Genomic DNA, 21,024 nt, shown 5'->3' with positions numbered 1-21,024 from the left:
TTGCACACAGCTTGGGGTGACACCAGTCATTCCCAGCATGCCTTTGCTGGGAGCACAGCACGTGTATGATGCTGCAGTGGGGTCCTGGCTGGAGGCAGCAGTGCCATCAGCTGCGCAGTCTGTCTGCCACCCCACTCAAGGCAGGGCTAGAACATGCAGCTACAAAGTGGCTGCTGCACAAAGGCCCAGGCACAGTGGGAAAGCTTCTCGGTGTGTTTGCTTTGCTGCTGTGTATTGCGGGGGCCCTGCTAGTCCCTGTGGTCCTTATTATGCCATTGGCAATGTCTGTGCATGCCTCAGCTGTAACAGTGTCTTCCATCCCAGGAACTTAGGGCCCTGCTGCTCCCCTGTTTCAAGACAGGCTTGGAGATATTGTTTGCTGTTACATGCCTTGCGTGGCTTCTCGATAAGACTGTTTTTGACTGCGTGCTGCTACACATCATGTTTTTCACTGTTGCCAGCAAAGAGTGTATGTCACTTGATGATTCCTGCATCCTAACTTCTTCCCCTGGGAAAAGCCCATCCTCTCAGGTTTGCTCCTGACACCTGCCCTGTTCTCATTCACAAATCCAAGGTGGCCCTTGCTGTGCCCGGCAGCTCTACCCAGCGCTAGCAAGGTGGTTTAGAGGCATTAGGGGCTTAGCAGTGCAGCTGGTCCTGCAGAATGATCTAGCAGATGTGTCCTCACACAGCCTAAATTTCCCAAGTCACTTGCTTTCTTTTTTTTGTAAAATGTTTTTTGGACAGAGAGAAGCTTGTTTGGGCATTGTTCCTCACAACTTCTTACAACTGAGGTTTCACACTGATTACCATTTTTACATGTCCTGAGATCTAACTAATATTGAAAAATAACTTGGGAGGGAATGAGACTTTGCTTCACCACAGAGATGACTATCAATGAGGAATTTTATCTTTATTTTCATGATGTTAGCACAATAAACTCACACAGTAGCATTGATCTGTACTTATTTAACAAAATACATTTATAGCAATTTACAAATTCTTTTCCATTTGAAAACATTGCATAACATTTTATTAAACACAATACTTTATATAGAGAATTCTCATTTAAAAACATATTTTATTTTTGAGTATTTTCTTTTCTCAGTAAAGCACAGCCTAACAAAGAAATTCGTGCCTGTTAGCAAGTAAGAAAATCAGAACACTAAGAAGATGTCACCTGTCAATTTATTTGATTAATTTTAAATTAAGGTATCAGTGGAATGTAAACAAAGAGTAATTTTACAAAAGGCTCCTTATCAAATATACATGCAGAGGTCTGAGTTCCAATGTATATATTATTACATTTCTGCTCTCTAATGCAATATAATTTGATAAGCCATTATTAAAAACAGTAGCCTTTGGCACTTTGAGTAAAAAAGAATATATCAATATTTATGTAAAGAACACAATTTCAATGATTACACAAGAGCTTTAAAATCTTTTGTTAAGAAATAGGAAACCTTTGAAAAATATCACACTGCACTTGAAATAGTGCAGCAAGTTTTAGAGTAATAAAAGCAACACATATGCCAATATATATCTGACTAAAACCAAGGAATAAAGAACAAACACTCCCACCAGGAATCCTGCTGTTTCCAAAACAGCTAAATTGCCAGAGGGAACATTTTCTAATCTTTGCTTTATTGCCATTAGTCTCCATTTCATTTTTCCATTATTTCCAGGTTCATCTACTTATGTTCTTTTCCCCTGCACTTACAAACTAACAAATGATTGCATCTTATTTCCCTGCACTGATAGGCCAACAGTGATTGTGTCTTAACCCATTCCCTTAAAGCTAATCCTACCTGCTTTATCATGTACCTAGACTAAACTAAATCCAAAGAGTTTTGTTCATGATAATCCAAGTGTTTGTAATTCCTAGGAATCTTGTACAAAATTTGATATTAAATACCAAGGACTAAAGATTCATCCTTTTAAAAAGGAAAAACAAATCTTGACTTGTAAATACTAGAGTCTGAGAACATATTTCTAAAAAAATTACTTTTTTTTTTTTCCCGGCAGCTATGATTATTTTTCCCAGTTAATGTGCCTTAAAGGGTGTCTTCAACATACTGTGCCTTTAACATATACAATATGCTGCAACCCTACTGGTTAGCTTCTTACATGTAACCTGCAGAATACTTCCTCCCAGTTATCAAATGTATGATGGGGTTGGTCTTCTATCACTAGCATGAAAAGTGTGGTCATTTCCTTAAGGACCAACACTCTTCCTCAGGACTGGGTGACGGGCAGGTGAGGGAAGCATTGCCTGACAGGGTTGGCTGACAGCACTCAGCTAAGCCTGGAGCACCTGTATAACTGGGAAGGTATATAAAGCTTTCTATTGACTCTGAATCCCTTCTATACAGATTAGCAAACACCATCCTCATACTTCTGAAATTACTTAGGATTGGGGTTGGGTTTGGGATTTTGTTTTGGTTTTGAGGGGTTTTTTTTTGGTCTGTCTGTGCATTGTGCTATTTGTCTTCTTGGGACAGGACGATTCTTCCTTCTACCTCCTATTTGGCTGGGGTAGGGTGGGCTTTTCCTCAGAGTCCTGTGGGGTAGGGTCTGTAGACAGGTTCTGACTATGTAGTATGTAATCTGGTTCTCTAATACCCTAAATTGGAAGAGGACTAGAGCAAAACTCTCCTCTCAAGAAGTCAGAGAACAGACCTGAGCTGCTACTACTTATTTGGTGAGGGAACCGCTAAACCATTGCCTTGCCCTCCTAGCAGGGGAGCTGGGAGGTGTCTGATAGTAGTTCTCTTTCAGGTGGAAATAATTTGAGAGAATGAGGAGCTGAACTGGGTGAGCACTGCCCCTGGCTTCCTTCATCGTTTAAGTCAGAGCCAAATGTAATGAGGCATTTCTTCTAGCATGCCCAGGATATGCTATGCTTATTCCTTTCAGAGCTTATCCTTCCAACAATTTTTGGCAATGGAGATTTTTAGCAGGCAAATTCTTTTGTTATATTCAAAGTTCAATTTACTAAAATAATCTGTGTTCTCTCAGGTGTGGAGACACTCCATATTCTTAGGTGCAGAAACCCTCCATATTCTTAAGTGGCAGTGGTGGGAAAAAATATAATGCTTAAGAAGGCTCTGGAGGGTGTCTCAAGGGAGGTGAACAGTAGTAGTGGCACTCATTCAGTGATTCTGCAATACCAAGGCATTCCATTTTTAAAGCGAAGCATAAATCCCCTAGATGATGGTGACTGGGGTGAAACTTGTGGTTGTTCTTGTGGCACACTAAGCAAGTGAGGTCAATGACTGCTTCTAAGCATGAGCTATGATATTAATTGGAAGCTGGTCAGGAAAGTGGCCATTTATTTTTATTTACTCATGGCTCCCCTTTCACATTTGCACTTCTTGCAGTTATTGGTGTCCTGCATTATATGGTTAAAAACTAACAGAAAAACAGAAGGGTTGCTGAAGGACAGAATAAGAGGTTTAAAAATGTGAAATCTGAATTATTTGTAGTACTTTAAAAGACCCCTTAAAAACATAATTTAAAACAATTCTACAAGTTAGCCAACTAAGAAGCAGCCTCTTCATTAGTAGCACCTGTTCTTAAACAAAAGTTGAGCAGTAGCAGCAAAACTATTCAAAATAGTTATTCCATTCTAATGGAATGTCACCCACACGTTTTTTTGTTGCAGTAGACATCTTAAAGAACTACACAAAACCTTTGCAATCTTTGAATGTGACAGATCCACTATAACAAAGCTGTAAATATTTCCTACGCTAAATGAATGCAGCCAGCGTCATCATAGTATTAGCAATATTACTTTAAAAGTAACTGCACATCAATATGTCATGTGTTTGTAGAGTCTAATAAGTATGCATTTTTTCAAAACATATAAAGTTATCATCAGCACCATCCTGTATTAAAGATTTGGTGCAAATTCTGCAAAGGTGAATATATACCACTGATACAGCATTTGCTGTGAAAAATTCAGTTGATTTTGGACACATAAATAAAATAAAAAGTTGGCACATTCAGGAAATAAAGTGTCTGTGTTCAAGATCATTGTTTTGATTGATATCATCACCCTCAGATAAATGTTTTGAGTCTGAAGAAACAAGTTGCATGAAAATGTTTCACATTAGTTAGGTTCTGGCATTGTGCTTTCCCCCCCACCACATGCTTTTCACAGGCTCATGCACATTGCACATCAGCAGTGTTCAACATCAGTTGGGCTGCTGGTCAATAATTTGGCACAACAAAGGTAAATATCAGCTCAAAACGAAAAGAGCAGAACCTGTGTCAAGATGTGTTTACTATGTGGTGGTATGGACCAGCTGATATGTCTCCTCTCATTCTTTGTATGCTCGTGTTGGGGATGTGCCTTTATAGAAGATGTTTCTGGTGTTCTCTGGACTGCTCCCTCTCTCAGGGATTAAAATGATGTTACCTTTTCTTCGAAGTGTTGAGTCCCGGCTAGAAGAAATGGACAGAGTCTCAGAGCCAATCTCACTTCCCTCCACTGGCGTGACTCTTATCGTAGTGATTCCATGATGGTGATGCTCACTGTTATCTATGTTGCTCCTTTTCCTGTCTCCTGACCCATAACTGTCTTTTAAGGAGTCACAGCTCTCAGAGTCTCTGTTAAGATCATTTAGCTCATATGTCTGACGAAGGGTGACTTTTTCAGGACCTTTCCATTTCCATGATCCACTTCCTTCACCTTCTGATGGCATCTGAATTACAGGTCTGTTATTTTCTGGATGGGCCTCAACTCTGACAATGCTGCTTGGCTCATGGTCTGTCAGGGTTTTATATCTGATGGCTCCTGTACAGGTGACTGTGCTTCCCTCTGAACTCTTTGGACTGCCCTGAAGCACTCCTTGCTGCTTAGACATGGCTATTACTTGCATGATTCTTGGCTGGCTATTGCTTCTACATGCAACACTCTTCTCAGCAGCTTTCAACCATTTAGCTCTAGCTGAACTACTTTTGGGTGATGTGTTCACATTCTCCTGAGTCTCTTCAGGAATATGCACTAGCTGGGATGAGCCAGGACGTGACTGAATAGAGACCCTTGGCCCACCAGACAGACCCGAGTTGTTACAGCCTGGTACACTACCAGGTTGAATTTTCAGGTACTGGCTAGTTGGGCCATGATGATCACCATTTACACCCACTCTGGAGGGTTCTGAGCTTGACCTCATTTCAATAGCCCTTGGTGGTGACTGGCCAGATTCAGTCTCGATTACTTGCAGTGACAACTTTCGACTTTCATTCTTGTTCTTCCACTGGGAAAGCAGCTGTTTGGAACGGGCAGAATCCATTGACGCGTGTATTGTTGCATTTCGTCTTGCTGGATCTTCCAACGATGGTGTGTTGACTCTTGGCAAAGTATTGCTGAAAGTAACCATATTTTCCTTTCCCATCGGGCTTCGTGGTGTTATTATTTCTACATCAGCATTTGCTCTCTTGATATTCGTCAGAGACCCTGAATCTCTGTGGTTTCTATTCAGGATACTTTCTGTACGGTGAGAGACAATACCATCGCTGCTGCTACCATTTTTCCCTGGCAGGATTCTGTTGGCATCTTGACTGAGGTCTGTCAAAGACCTTAGAGGTTCTCTGTGAAAATTTGGGTGAAACACATTCTCGTCACTTGGTAAGAAGTTCCCCACAGCATACAGGCCCTGATATTTGAACAGAAGCATCAACAATCAGTTATGGGAAAAAAAAGAGGCATTTTAAGGTATTTTAATTTTATTCTTCTGCCTTTAAATAAATACTGAATGATAGAATTAGTCCAGCTTAACCAACAGGTTCACTTCCCTTTCCTCACTGCTATATATCCTCATTCCAAATTCATCCCTCAGTCTGGTACATTTAGATATATATGAAGTAGTCTCAGTAAGATAACTAGGGCACATAGTTCATGGCAATAAATAGTTGAGGAAAAGATTGAGCCACCCTCAGTTTTCTTCATTATATAAAGCGACAGATACAGCTGAAGAAAGAATGTTTGGTTACAAAAATAACAAAATAAATGTTTGCAGTCTTCTAGGCACAGCTATTTTACATCTACACTACTGTCTGCTCTGATTTACTGGATCTTGTTACAGCTCCAGTTGTTCTGTGCTCTGTGATTCTGCCCTTTCTACTGCATAATAACAGTGTAATACAATATCTACATGATAGAACAATTTATCAACTTTAAATCAATTGCTTCCCAAGCTGCACAGAACTGTAACAAGATTTAGTTATACAACATTTTCTTATTCAGCAGACTCACTGTAAAATGCTGTCATTTTAAAAAGACTCCACTGAGAATATTCCAGGAAAGGGTCAAATGCCTGACTCAATCACTTAGGTTACTTGTTCTTTACACTCCTTTCAGGGTTATTTGTAGTTTCACATTATTTCCCCTGCCTTTCCTCTTACTGGTGTGTAGTTTTCAGGGCAGATTTACTGGCTACTGGGTATCCAGGACAATGTATCCTCTGATATATGTTGTCATGCAACTGTATATGGAGAAGATCTAACAAAGAGCATACTTGTTTGTGGATTTCAAACATGTGTACAACAGCTCCATTTATGAGAGCCTACAACAGCTTAATCATTTAAAATAATATTCAAAACAGAGTGCCTTTCTACTCACAGTGCAATCACAGAAACTGACTTTATTACTCGTGGGGTTTCTATTATCTACCCTGGTTGCTGTTTCTTCTGCCACTGTGAAAGCCACTTTTCCCCTAGTCACCTTTGTAGATTATCTTATGACAGAAAAAAGGGGGATAGGATATGAATTTATTTTAGTATTATACTAAAATTCATCATTGACTTCTTATGGGTCAAAAATGTTCCACTGGCTCTTAAGACTCTTCTGTTCACCTGCCCATACTGGATTGTCAATAGAAGTTCCTGATTGCTCACAGGCATTTGAGCTGACACTGTGCTGAACAGCTAGGGCAGCAACAGTCATGTTGGAGACACGCTGAGAACAGCAAGCAAAAGTAAATGCTTGATGAGCTTCCTACTGACATACAAACGGGCCTATCCTACATAGTCCCTTCCAGGACCCTTCCAAGGTGCTCCATCTGTTTCAACCCACTCCAGAGGAAAAGCATAGCAATAACCTGGCTTGGGCATCCTATTTTGCCTGTGTAATTTCCCCAGGAGCTCCAAAGACTCACAAGGGTGTAATATTACAGGCTCACCAATTTACTCAGCTGAGTCGCTGCATATTAATTCAACCATTTTTTGAGATCATAAAGCTAACATTGGCAATATAAACGCAGGCTGGCAACAAATACCAATTAATTCAATATTTTTCTTCTGTTATGCTTGTAAGTGTGGAGTAGAAAAGATGAGTATCTTTAAGTATTTCATGAAGCACATAATGTTAGAGCTGTTTCTGTATACAATGCCAGATGATTATATACCACTTTGCGCACTGTTATGGCACTTTAAACTGCAATGCATATTTGCTTTTTCCTGTTTATTTTTAAAGTGGTTACCCCCAACATCATCATCTTCAACACATTTTGACTATGTTTTTAATTACGGCACGTGACCGTGATGAAAGTTTTTCATAAAAAATACCAGTACTCTTATTATGGCCTTATCAGTTTTATTTGCTAAAACTTAACTACGTGAATATATTTACCAAATAGAGAGCAATTCCTCCTCCTATGAGAAAGCCACAGTAAACATCAACTGGATGATTCTTATACTGGGTGATACGAGTCAGACCACATATAATTCCACAGATGATAAAAGCAAAGACCAATAGTGGTTTCAGAAGTTTTGAGGAGTCTGTTAATGTAGAATTGAAGTACATCTTAAAAAAAGAAAGAAAAGAAGAAGCAGTTGAAGAAACTTAAATTTACCTAAGAAGATTTCTTGTGTTCAATGTTTCTTTCACACATAGATCACTATTACACAATAATATTGCAAGTAGTCAGTTTTATTTACAGCCCTGTTAAAATTTGCTTACTTACTGTAGGAAGATCTGAAATCACAAGGAATGGATTTCCAAAAGCATAGGCAGTGTTGCTTACTGACATCAATTAGGATAAGGATTTTATTCCTAAATACTGTTCAGAGTCAGAGCCTAAATGTTTTGTAAGTGTGACTAAGGAGGCACCGCTTCTGAAATACAGAAGCCAGATGTCATGCCAGTTGAAAGCAATAACCTGTTCTAACAAAAGCTACCACCAGATGCTTTAGAGAGTAATTTCTCAGCTGGGGGCCATGATGTCAGGGAGGTCACAAGAATTAAGTGGAGGTGGGTCATCAGTATTATTCCAAGTTTTGGCCTTTCCCTGGGCAGAATAAATACTGGCAAGCTCCCAGTACATGCACAATACCATTATATAATTTGATTAACTGGTTTTATTATTGTTGTTTTTCTCTGATTTTTACAGCATGAGTGATGGAATTATGGAATTACTTCTTTTTTATTTTTTAAAAACGTCAAGTAAATGGTCACTCATACAAACATTGTAGCCCATACTGAAGAAATGTCATTGGTCAGATGTGGAAAATCAGCTGTGATCGCTGCAGCATGTCTTACAATTCGCTGCTAGTTACTGATGGTTTTTATTCACTTCCTTTGCAGTAGCACCTTGGAGGCCTCTGGGAGTGATTGTGCCAGTTCATCCATGCTGCATTTCTATGGAGGTCAAATGAAACTACATCACATAAATGTTTGTTCCTTAATGCCTCAAGTTTAAAACCAGCAAGTCAAGTGAAGACAGCAATAAAGAAAAGGCAGAACACATAAAGGTTAATTTGAATGGTACGTTAAAATATCACCCTGTAAGACATGTGAATAATATGTGGCACCAAATATACTTCGACATTACTTTTTTTTTCTTCTTAACAGAGGATGTGAAGCAGCTGAATCTTTTCTGTATTCTTAACACAGCTGATTTTACTTTAGTTGTTAGTAGTTTTATTTTGCTTTCAAACTGGGAAGATAAAAACTTATATCCATCCAGGATATCCAGGCAACACATCACTTTACAATATAAGCAAATAACTTGCTGACTTTTGTATAAATGAAAATGAACAGAGTTGGTTACTCACCGAAATGTACACTGCTGCAAAGGCTGCCAGGGTGGCATGTTGAGAAGGGAACGACTTTCTGCCAAGGAAGGACACTCAAATTATGCTTCATATTTTAAATACACTGTGCTAATGTTCACTTGGAAAAAACACTTGGTGGTACAGTCATTTTCAGCTTACACTTCCTAAGCAATATATGACCATGAGCAATGTTTAATTTCTAAATTTATTTTCTATAATCTGGAGAAAGGACCAATGTTGGTGAAATTCCTTTGCTTTGAAGTAACTATTTAGCATGAAATTCTTTTTGTGTACTAAGAAAAGTGTGTGTACTAAGACGGTGGGAATGAACTAAAGACCTGAATGCTTGAGAGAAATTATATATTTATTTCTATAAATAAATTTCCATAATAACTTTTCAGTAAGTACCTAATTATACAACATATTTAATGCATGAACCTTGACCTTATGATTATTCTCATTGACTTCACTTGGACTCTTTTCAAAGTAAGGACTCATACACTTTGATAATCAGGCCCTAACTTCAGCAACTGAATTCATCATCTTCATGCCCCTGCTTTGTTGCTCTAATAAAGGGGGGATAACAGGGTGACATTCTTCTCAGAGGGGGGAAAACTACATTGTTATTTGTTATGTCTATAGGTTTATTTTTTAAATTTCAGCACTTTATAAGGTAAGAGTGAATGGAGCACAAGAACATGGAGAGGGCATTTTCAGAGTTACTGGGCCCCTTCCCAGCCCAGAACAAGAGGGTAAGTGAAAATATGTCCAAACTGTGTGAGACAGGCAGTATCAGGTCTATTTTTGAAATTGCTGAGGGCCGCCTGCTGCCATTGAAAACCTGGGGATTTGAATGATGTGGACGGGATCTTGAGTCAGAAACTACAGATAAGAAAATGAAAAGTGACAGCTTAGCCTCTACTTTTCTGACCAAGAAAAGGAGGTTTTGTGCAAGTACGAGCTGCACAGAATGAGGCCCTCAACATTTTAACATTTTTCTTATAGACCTATTTCAATCCTCTAAAACCAACGAAAGTGGTGGGAAGATGAAGGAGAGATCTTTACACAGTAGAGGGAAAATCTTAGCTGGGTGTGGATTGTACGGTGAAAATCTAGCTCATAGCTTATAGAAGCTCTAAAAAATTTTTATGACCTCTGAGTTCTAGATGTAAGATGCACTGAAGATGTATAGCAGTTTATATCTGTACATTTATCTCCTTAAAATGGCATGGACATGTAACGTAATGTGCTGGCTGTCTTGGTGAAGAAGGGTATGTATATCTTGCAGCCCCAGCAGCCATGCTCATCTGAGAAAGCTCAGCTTGGACTAAGTACTTGAACAGTCATTCAGCTTTGCAGATGAGTCTTGCCCAACTTAACTGGGATCCATGTATAGCCATTTTCCTAGCAGCACCTGAGTTACCTAGTTTAAAACATCAAAGACTGCAACATAGTCCTTTACCTTTAGACAAAGACATTTTTATGCAAAGCAGCAGAGGTTTTTTGCCTATGCCTAAGTTCTTTCCTATGTATTTTGCCTTGTCTGTTCTAAATAACTCACTGGCAATTAAATGTGTGCATGTAGTTCAGTGTGAATGCCACACTGCTGACCTGAATTTGAGCCCATGGCTCCTGCAGCTTCATGACTGGCCAAGATGAAATCAGCATCATTCCTTTTTTGTTTCTAAAGACAGACCTAAATTATTTTCCCCTACCTCCAACCTTTCACAAATAGTATCCCTGGGGATCAAGTTCTGGGTTGAGGACAGGAGGATGACATCAAAAAAATGTAAATGTTTATAATGTCTAATCAGGTCCTTTAGCCTGTGCAGGTTTTAGTAGAAGCATAAATCTACTTACAGTCTCTGTGGAACTAATAGATAGATTTGTTTCAATGAATTTTAGTACCACTCACAACTTAACTTTAATTTGATGGCATTTTTGTAGTATATAAGGTGTGTCACTATGCTACAGTCAATTTTATCTTTATTTTCTATTCATATGTTCAGGGCAAGCACAGCATGTTACAGACTAAATGCAGTGTACTCTCTAATAGTGACACTGATTTTGTTCCTCTATTTGTTACCTTTTAATCTAAAATTAAAATAATTAAAGCTAAAAATATGTAGCCTTTTTGTATGGTTCTGTATTGAAAAGGTGAACAAAGGTCTCGAAGAAAACATGTCCTGAACTCAGAAGATAGTGTATCACTCCAAATGCTCATGCATAAGAATGTGTAGAGGGGGAAAAACAATGAGAAAGAGCAATGCTGACAGAGAGCGTCATACTGAGTCAGAAAATCAGAAATGATAGAGGATAGATCTGAATAGAAATGACTGAAAAGGCTCTTTGAAGAGAAATGCACGAAAAGATGGACAAAGGAAACCACTGTATATGTGGGGGTGCTGCAGAAAATTATTTCATATAATCATCTGGATAATTATGTATTCTTCTCTATACTTTTCATAGGGGAGTCTAGAGGCAAATTTCTGGAGCCAAAGTTTCTGGGAAGTACAAAAAAAAAATTAAGACCATTAGCAATCTCAGAAGAACAAGTCACTTACAAGCTGAAATGACTGAAGTTGAATTAACCTCCTGAGCTGGAGAAGTTATACTATAACTCCTATAGTAGATGACTGAAGGAAGTACTGAGCTAGTAGCAAGTGCTGATCACTCTGGTATAGTTTGAGACAGGCATAGGAAGCAACAATTTAATAAAGGAAAAATACAGTAAAATTGAATTAAGGAAAAACTGAGGGTGGTGCCAGACTATTATAGATCACCAGATGTATCCTCTGTGATGGGAATAAAATTGAAATATCAATATATTGTTATCTTCCTAAAGAAACAGAAACACACAAAACCTGATTAGTCTTAATATGTTACAACTAATTTAGCTGGTTTTTGGAAGTGATATTTAAACTTAGGAGTGATCAGCGTTTTTGGAATGGCTACAGGCAGTCAATTCAGAGCAGTAAGCATCATATTTGAGATGATAATGAAATGGATGAGATGTAATCATGACAATTTTTCTGCCTGCTCATGTGTATAGCTACAGTGATTTCCCTAGAACACCATGTAGGTACAAGATGCTGCCTGCAAGCATCAGAGTTCAATGGCAGTATCCCACTAACAGCAAATGGTTATGGGAAAAGAGACAGTGAGATGAAGGCTGGTACTGTAATCCTGGTTATGCCTTTCACCACAATTATTGTCACCAAATTATTTGGGCCAAATAGAGCTACAATCCTTCATTCCGGCTCCAGATCAAGCCCATATATATAAATTGCAAAGATATGGAAAACTAATCAATGCCCACTAGACGTATTTAGGACCAAATGCATCAAATAATTGAGGGTCTTTAAACATCAGTGAAATTGGTTTGTCCCAGTGAAAGGAGACAGATTATGAGATTGTTGGAAGATACTTAAGAAGTGAATGATTTGATGATTCCCAAGTGTGTTGACCACTGAAATAAATGGAAAGGCAAACAAACCGCGGATGGGATGCCTTAGTATATGGACAGAATATTTTAATAATATCCCTGTGACAAAAATGTCATGCCATGAAGCATCAGAAGCTAGCATCTGGGGCTGCATACAGAACTAGAATGCAGTGCAAAGCTTTGGTGAAGTGGATGTGACAGAAGTAACACAGCTTCATGTCTACTAATCAGGTGTACAGAGAAATTAGGCAGCTGAGTCAGAGACCAAAACTGTAGTCACTTCAAACATTCTATAATTTTGCTGTAACTTTTTTTGAGAGCAGGAGATTTAAAAAAGCACCAAAATTTTGAAGGACTGCAAAACATTCAAACATTCAATGACTAACAGGCAATAAAGGTTAACCTGGTATAGAAAAGATGCAGAAGACAGTTGTAGTCAGTGAAGAGCTTCATGACTTCTCAGTAGTGTAGTTCTTATATTTAGGATGAAGGCCTTGAACTAACAAGTAGCAGATGTATTGGAACAGTACAACTTACTGACTTAGACCTTCAGATTCCTTGTTTAAATCTATGACCTGTCATCAGTAATTGAATTATCACTATTTTGTCATATCGAGCTTGTTTAGAATTAAGATATATGATCTGGTTTATATCTTGACTGATATGCATGTCCAAAACCTGCTATTGTAAACAATTTCTCTCCTGGCTATCTAAGTAGGGAGGCTAAAGACTAAATGATCAAGGAGGATAAACCACCAGTTAGAAATACTGTGAAAGAAAAGGCATGTGTCTGGGAACACACAGATATGCACTGTTGTGGTCTTTCCTCTAATAAAGGGATTTTTTCAATGTTGTCAATACAAAAAATGTAATCAACTAAAGAAACAGAAAACAAACTTCTCCAACAAATCCCCAAACCATGCCTCACAAACTAAGACCAAAATGCCAGAATAGTAATGGATGTTACACAGAGGTCTCAGATAAAGTACTTTCTTTGGTGACTTCTTCCCCTGCCTGTTATGGGCAGATCCCACCAGGAAAAGCAGTAGAAGCTATACATATTAATAATTGTGTAGGAAATTGTCTCCTTTGAAGGAGGGTAAATAAAAAGCTACTAGTGAGTGTGCTTCAGAATCTGACAAAGTCTTCCAAGCCCACTGTTAGCCTAATACAGAAAATTAAACATCATTAAAAAGACACTTATGCCTCACCTTTGTTATGGAAAAATGACAAAACTCATTCAAACTTTAACTAGGAAAAAAATCTTGAAAGTGGGAGAGAAAATAAAAAAGAAATAAATACTTAAAAATGTACACAATGAAGGATAGAACCAACCTTCCAGCATTAATAATATTGGTATCAGCTCCTGAGCAAATATCTTCCACAACATATGAATTCTCTGAGCAGGACACATTTAAGGATGTATAGTTAGGCTTGCAAACAGTCAGGAAATATGGTGCCTGATATCCTGTTGATAGTTGTATAATATCAGTAACAAGAGCAGTAGAACAAAGGCCAAACACATGAACACCTAGGAAAGAAATCAGTAGAGCTTGTTAACTTTATTATAAGCATAAATTAAGATTAATTCATTGTGACAAAATACACTCAACAGAATTCACTGAACTCAAGAGACAGCTGAAGAATAAGATGTATTTTTTTATGAAAGCTTACTGCAAAGTTGAATTCTTTAATGTAAAAAATTATTTATGCTTGTTTTCTTCCTGTTGATACTTTACATTGTGTTTTGATGGCTTGATGTCCTCCAACATCTTTTCATAAAAGTGAACTACACTGGAGCTGCTTCAATTTGGAAAGCAGTTTTCTGAACTGACTAAAGGACAGCCAACTATTTGAGGAGAGCATATGTGCTCATCCAGTACTGGGATACAGCTGCCCATTAGATCACTGCTCTGAGGACCTGTTCTCTTTTTACCACCGAGGACTCATCAGCTGGAAATGCCTCTGGCTGTCTTCACACCTCTGATATTTCTTGAGTATCAAGTCCTTGTCATGAGTCCAAATATTTAAAGCTTTTTGGTAATTGATCAATGTTTCTGTCTGGTTAATAATGACAAATTCATAAGGCAGTTGAAGTAAATGCAGTTGTTTTACTGAGTATTTTCAACTGCTATTCTCCTGAAGATTTATCTCTAATTCCCTACTTGTATTCATATAAATAGATTTATTTTTCATCTTAAAAGTGAAAGAATGCTAAAGTCATTAAAATATGAAGGCATCTGTGAATTCCTAGTATGAAACAAGAATGAAATTCATGCATCTTTGAGCTTGTCTTTTTTGGTGATGGAATGGGATGCCATACAGGAGGAGAAGTGAAGAGCATGGGGTATCTTTACAGTCCTTGCTCATGTTGTAATCTACCACCCCCTCTGCTCGCTTCCTCACTGCTGCTCTTAAGAGGATGCTCTACTGGTTATAGACTGTATAACCTCTCCGGTCATTACCTCCCTGCTTGCCACACTACAGGCTAGTATACCAGGTTTTCAGGCTGCTGTCCTGCAGGCTGTCTTTGCCTAGGCTGCCCCTTCTAATGAAAGGTTTCTGCAACAGAGAAAACCTTTCCTTTAGCCACTCATTGGTAGAGGAAATTAACTGTAAGAAGGGGAACAAAGGGCAGTTGCCTCTTCAAGTTCAGTTTTTGTAAACGGCAATTAAAACAAAGCAAAATAAAATAAACATGTTCCTCTCTATCATTAGGTTGCCAAGTTCTAGCTCTTTTCCAAGAGGTAGATAAACACATTCCAGAAAAATAATGTCAAAACTACTGAGAGTTTCTGTCAGGTTTTTACTGTCATGCTGAATACTGTGTCAGGATCCTGATGCTGCACTGAAGACAGGCAGAGGAAACTATACACTGAAACCACTGAAAGAAAGCCAGCTCAAGGTGGGCAGAGAAGGAAAACCAAATTATTCTTTTAGAAACACTGACAATAGTACAGGAGAGGAAAGGGAAAAGGGAGAGTGTAAATGCTGCATTACTGAGCATGGGGCTGCTCTGTCGCTCCATTTGACGATTTCTTCTCATGGTTTTTGGCAGAATAAGATCTATGCCAGTGACAGCCCTGCACCATTCTGAAAGGTTGTTTCAGAGAAGGAAACCTGCATGTTGAATACTGAATGTATATGGAAAGCTCTGTTTTGTGACTAACATTTGAAACCCACCAACAAATCTGACAGCTCTTCTTAGAAAAGAATTGAAGTTGCATCCTCCTGCATTAATATTGGCCTCTGTTCCAATCCCATTTCTTCTTTTGGACAGGCAACAGTAGAGAATTCCTTCTCCTATCATTATCTGCAATGACAAAGGAGCTGTTAAATTAAATGTAGCGGTTACTCAGAAAACATTGATTGAATTTAAAGGGCTGAAATATAACTGTACTACAACCAATGTCATCCACTGACATGTATTTGTCTTTAAAAGATTTGTACCAATATGTAAACATTCAGTAATGGAACTTAGCCTAAGTGAAGGTAGGCAAGAATGAAATAAATGCAAGTGGAATCGGGGTCTTGATCCACAGCTGAAATTTGATGCTTCTACAATAAAAATGTAATAATGAGAAGATACCTCCTCTAAAATAATCCAGAACCACTGTAATATCTTAGTGCTCCTGAGGTGGTTTTAGCACTCAGTCTTGGCCTCAAGCCTAGCAATCCCTTGCAACTTCTAATTATGTGGCAGCCTGCTCTTCTGTATTTGTTTAATTTGGCTTGGGTTTTAACCAGATCCACAGCAGTAGAAAAAGTTCTGTCCTTATGGTCCTTATGGTCCACACCAAGCTAAACAGACTATGACTGAAGCCCTAGACAAAGAGTTTAGAACAGAAATAAAGAGAATAATATAAATGAAAAAAAAAATGGTATTACTGGCTGGAACATCCAGATCCATTTACACATTTGCAGTCCCAGGTTTGATTGTTTTCCCTGTTAAATAGTGCAACAACTTGGAAATCTGCACAGGGCTTGTACAGAGCTCAGAATAAGGGTTGGGTTGAAATACTGAAATTAATGAGGCAGTTCTCATCACTAACAGGAGATTCACCTTGTCTATCCACAGATGCATTGAAAACTAATATATAAGATGCACCAGGCTGACAATGCAGTGAGGTGCTAAATCATCTGAATTACGGTAAATCTGCTGTATTTACCAGTGAAGTTTGTGCATGCTAAGGCCCTTCACCCTAGGAGAAGGGAGATGCAATGGACAAGCTTAGCTTGCTCTTTTTTAGCTAAAGGTTTTATAAATGGAAATTTCCTTCCTTTGCCAGAAATACTGAAGTAGTGAAGGTTGTCTCATTACATGGAAAAGTCAGTGGTAAGGAATTTTAATTAGATGAGAACTGTGGTCAGTATTATCCGTCTCCATTTGATCAATTTACAGCTGAAACTTGGAGAAATCAGTACTGTTTCAAACTTGAAAAACAGAGAAACGCTAATAGTTTTTATCCAAGCTCTAGGAAATGTCTGGCACAGGGAAAAACACCAGAGAGATAGATTAACTTGTGTGATAGAGGAGAAAATTGGGAAACAGCAAGGCCTATGTCAAGGAAAATTCAGAGGCTGGTATTTCCAAGGAAACAAACTCCCACAGTAGAGGAGGCAGTAGGACCGAAACTGCCAGCAGTGAATTCTCTCCTTGTGAATTGATTTCCCAAATTAACGTGATCTAATTTCCTGGTGATCTGTTAGAGAGCACACTGTTACCATTAAGTAGGTTTTTAGTCAGTAGCTGACAAGGGTTTGAACCTACACTGATATGATTAAATAACTGGTACTAACATTTTTGAATTAATAACTAGAGAGAAAATATGTCAGAGGATAAGATTCAGAGTTCTTTGGAGCAAATGGAAGTCATGTTGCAATTCAGGTATATCTATATTCCAGACATAAAGTATCCATGTTGGTAATTTCATAGAAGTCCAGTTGTTCCACACTGAAGTCTCCTGTGGTTTATAAATACATACAGAAAATTTCATATATGGCACAAGCTATAAGACATATGTCAATCATACAGGTAGTAATTTTCTGTAGTACTTCAAGGCTACAGAACAGACTGGGTTAAAAGCAGTTGCTGCTCACTAATAATGAGCAAAAACACCCAAAGGAAAAAAAAACCCCAACCATAAAGCCCCAAATCAACACAGATCCTTGTGTAATAACTGCTTGGGAAAATAAATTACAAAATGCTAGATTTGTTGTAAAAAAAATGACTATAAAGTGAATAGATTTAATATGTTCTCCAGTCTTGAGAAAAACTGAGTATATGAACAAACATAATATAGAAAAAAAATTAAGTCCTAGTCTAACATATATGGCTTTAAGAAGGGATTGAGACTAGGATTTGACTGTCTTCTTGCCCCCCCCCCTTTTTTTTTTCCACCCCCCTATTTTTTTCTTATTTACATTCTTTGGAAATATTTAATATGTAGCTTAATCCACCTGTATTTTATTGAGTCTTGATGACCTTCTGCCTCATACTGCAGCAAGTACATGATCTGCAGACAGAGGCTAGCATGTTACTGGAGATGCTCAATTCTTCACATAGTTAATGCTTTCTTTTCTATATTTCACAGGTTTTATAAAGTGTAATTCATTGAAATGTTCTGAAAACTAAATTATAAAATGCTAAACTCTAAAAGATGACAGTGGCACAACTGTAAATTTTTTTTTGCATTGAGATCCAGTGGTCTATTTTTCCAATGAAAAAGGGGAGAATTGGACAAAAATCCCTAGTTTTTTACTTCCAAAGTGGTATTGAATAATAGAGAGCTGATGCTCTACATCATCTTCAGTGCCTTTTGTTAAAGGAGGTTGTGTATTTCACACTATCAGAACCCATTCTCTAACACAAGCATCACATTCATGCTCACAGGAATACAAATGAACTACACCTCCCTAAGGCTTGCAGCTTTTAAGCAGTTGTAATTTGAAGCCTCAGGATTTGCTTTCTTTACTGGATAGACATGCTCAAGTTTGGGTTTGTTTAGTTGTCTGTACTGCTGGTAGGAGAATGATTCAATCAAGAATAACATTTTCTACTGCATAATTTAATGCAATGCTGAAATAATTTAGCTGTAATTAAAGCCCTTAATAAACCCTCCATAATGACATGGGCATCTTTCATCTCAGTTGAATGTGCTTGATATTACCTAGGCTTGACTTAAACTCTCTGAAGTAACAATTGGATTTACCCATCTACTGTGGCCCAAGTGAGCCTAGATAGATTCCTTCTATGGTTATCTCAGGAAAGCCTACTTTGTTGTTACCAGAAACACTATCTAAACTTAAGAAACCCAGCTAAACTGCAATACCACCAAGTTTTGGTTCTATCACGGTATTTGGTGTTTGCTGCAAGCATCTATACCAGGAACACTGAGAGTCTTAGTTTTCTCTTCCTAAATGAGTATAATTTTTAGCCTGATGGTTGTGCAAAATCCTTCAAAAATGGTTTCTAAAGCAACCAAAATCAAACACAGTAAGAAGAGTTCAGATTAAAAAAAGACAAACAAAAAACATCCTGGAAAGCAAAGAGACAACAGCACTTGATTTCTATATGGTCATCACAATTTATTGATTCTGTAATTGCAAATTGGCTAGTGTTATAAAAGGAATGAACTGGTTGAATTTAAGGGAATTCAGAGTAGCTGGCAGCAGAAATATATTTGCAGCTGGCCTTAGAGAAGTGCCTAGCCGAGATGGCAGTCATTGCTGTCAGGGGAGAGAAGAGACCCTTTCAGAAGGCTGATTCAGCTTTTTAGGTGCATGGAATCACCCACTCAAGGTGAATTTCACACCCCATTTGCCAAACAGGAGTGGTGTGAGAATGAGGCTCCTATCTGAGCTGCCTAAAATCAGATAAAATTAAGTCCCCCTAGTATGGTAAAAGTCTAGATTTCTTTTTAATTTGACACAGCAATTGCAGCAAGGACAATACTGACCTATACCAGACAATTTACGGGTTTTTTTCTGTAAAATAGTGACTCGGCTGCTCATATTCTGACAGGACACTTCTGCTGAAATCATCTCCTCCCTTTAGGCTAAAGATTAAACCAGCTTCCTTTTGACTGCTCTTAATGACTAACTTGCAATTTAGAAGAGTCCCAGTGCCATTTGGGAAAGTGTAATTGATTTCACTGACATGGTTGATATACCTTCACTGAATAAAGCTAGTTCTAACAAAAGCGGCATGTTCGGGGCTGTAAATGAAAGGCTTCCATTTCCCACAGATCTTGAATTTTTGGTGTATCTGAGAGTATGGAATGTCCCATCTGTAAAAGTTCAAATATTTGTACAGGATTACAGAATGTCTCAAGCTATTCTTACCCAACTATAGATGCTGTTTCTTAACGTTAATGCCTGCAATCAGGATAGTGCAAGTAGCTGAAGTGCTGCAAGGAATGTTTTAAGGGGTGTGTCTCCTTCTGTTATAGAACAAAGGATGAATTTAAAATCCTAAGGTAATTAGCCTGGATGACACTCTGCAGACTAACTGAAACCAAAGGAGCTATTTTCTTTATGCCAACTGAAACTCTATTCAGAATCTTTAATAAGTGACAGTGGCACCTCAAACTTACCGTAATTGATGGTCCAGCAAAAACCAGACTAAGCAACATCAAGAAGGGGACAGACTCTTGTGTAGGTTCAATGTATGGCATACTCAGACTCTTGTCATAGCAATTAAATCCAGAATGAACTGGCTTGAAGACATCAGTAAGTTCAAGAAAATAGAGGCTAACAACAGAAGATGCCAGTATGGGCAACTAGAAGAGAAGAAAGCAACAAATTACTGTTGGGAAATGTAATAGCAATGCTTTTGCAAAGACAACATAGCCTGTTAATAAATCTGCATGATGCTTGCTATTTACATCTCACAGCTCCTTGTCATATCCATTTTACCATCTTTAAATAATTAACTCTCTAGAGATGATACTATTCAGTTGATATCAAATAACCCTGCTGTCTACCAAGCTAGTCAAAACACCCAGTCCAATCTTCAGGCCACATAATTTAGCCTTTTCATCTATGAATCATTAACAGACAAACTTAGATTATTTTTTTATTTAAAAGAAAGTACCAGGACTGCAGTCTCCCATGTGAGGCCTCAAGCATTCTGCTGTTCATCATCATGGTTTTGGTCCTTTAGCAAGCCTGTCATGTATCAAAGCCAGTTTGCATTAAGTTTCAGTTAATGAAAAACAGTATCCAGTGCTTCACTAGAATCCAAATATATGATAATCTGGTGTTCTGCCTTCACACATTCATTTTGTAATTCTATCAAAAGAGCAATTAACTTTGGCAAGACTCAGTCTGTTTAGAACCATGATGACTATGGTTCACAATTCTTTTATCCTGTAGCTATTTAGTAATTTTAACCTTCGCAATTACTTCCAGTAATTTATTAGGAGTGAAGTTGGTGCCTCTGGGGGTAAATTCACTCCAGCTTTCCACCAGCTCCTGAAAGCACAGATTCAACCAGTAAGCCTCTGTGGAAGGAGGTAGTT

The 21,024-nt window shown here is 38.2% G+C and overlaps 1 protein-coding gene across 3 annotated transcripts; it reads right to left on the bottom strand.

Annotated features, from left to right (window-relative positions):
• Nucleotides 1-897: 897 nt before the first annotated feature.
• On the bottom strand, nt 898-20,654 carry PLPPR4 (phospholipid phosphatase related 4). 3 transcript variants are annotated; one of them, XM_026854136.1, is made up of 7 exons: nt 20,598-20,654; nt 20,098-20,283; nt 15,686-15,815; nt 13,838-14,033; nt 9,058-9,115; nt 7,634-7,807; nt 898-5,660 (listed from the first exon to the last, which is right to left on the bottom strand). In XM_026854136.1, exons 2-7 carry the CDS (start codon nt 20,176-20,178, stop codon nt 4,323-4,325), a joined length of 1,977 nt encoding a protein of 658 aa, XP_026709937.1. In that variant the 5' UTR covers nt 20,179-20,283; nt 20,598-20,654; the 3' UTR covers nt 898-4,322. The 3 variants fall into 3 exon arrangements, with proteins under 3 accessions (XP_026709937.1, XP_026709936.1, XP_026709938.1); XM_026854135.1 differs by lacking the exon at nt 20,598-20,654 and having other exon boundaries at nt 20,098-20,385; XM_026854137.1 differs by lacking the exons at nt 7,634-7,807; nt 20,598-20,654 and having other exon boundaries at nt 20,098-20,385.
• Between the last annotated feature and the right edge of the window lie 370 nt (nt 20,655-21,024).

Source organism: Athene cunicularia, assembly GCF_003259725.1.
Source record: "Athene cunicularia isolate RWA chromosome 8 unlocalized genomic scaffold, athCun1 chr8_part1, whole genome shotgun sequence".
In the NCBI taxonomy this organism is placed as follows: Eukaryota; Metazoa; Chordata; class Aves; order Strigiformes; family Strigidae; genus Athene; species Athene cunicularia.
Note: the sequence above shows the minus strand (reverse complement) of the source record. Positions and strands in the feature narration are given on the sequence as shown.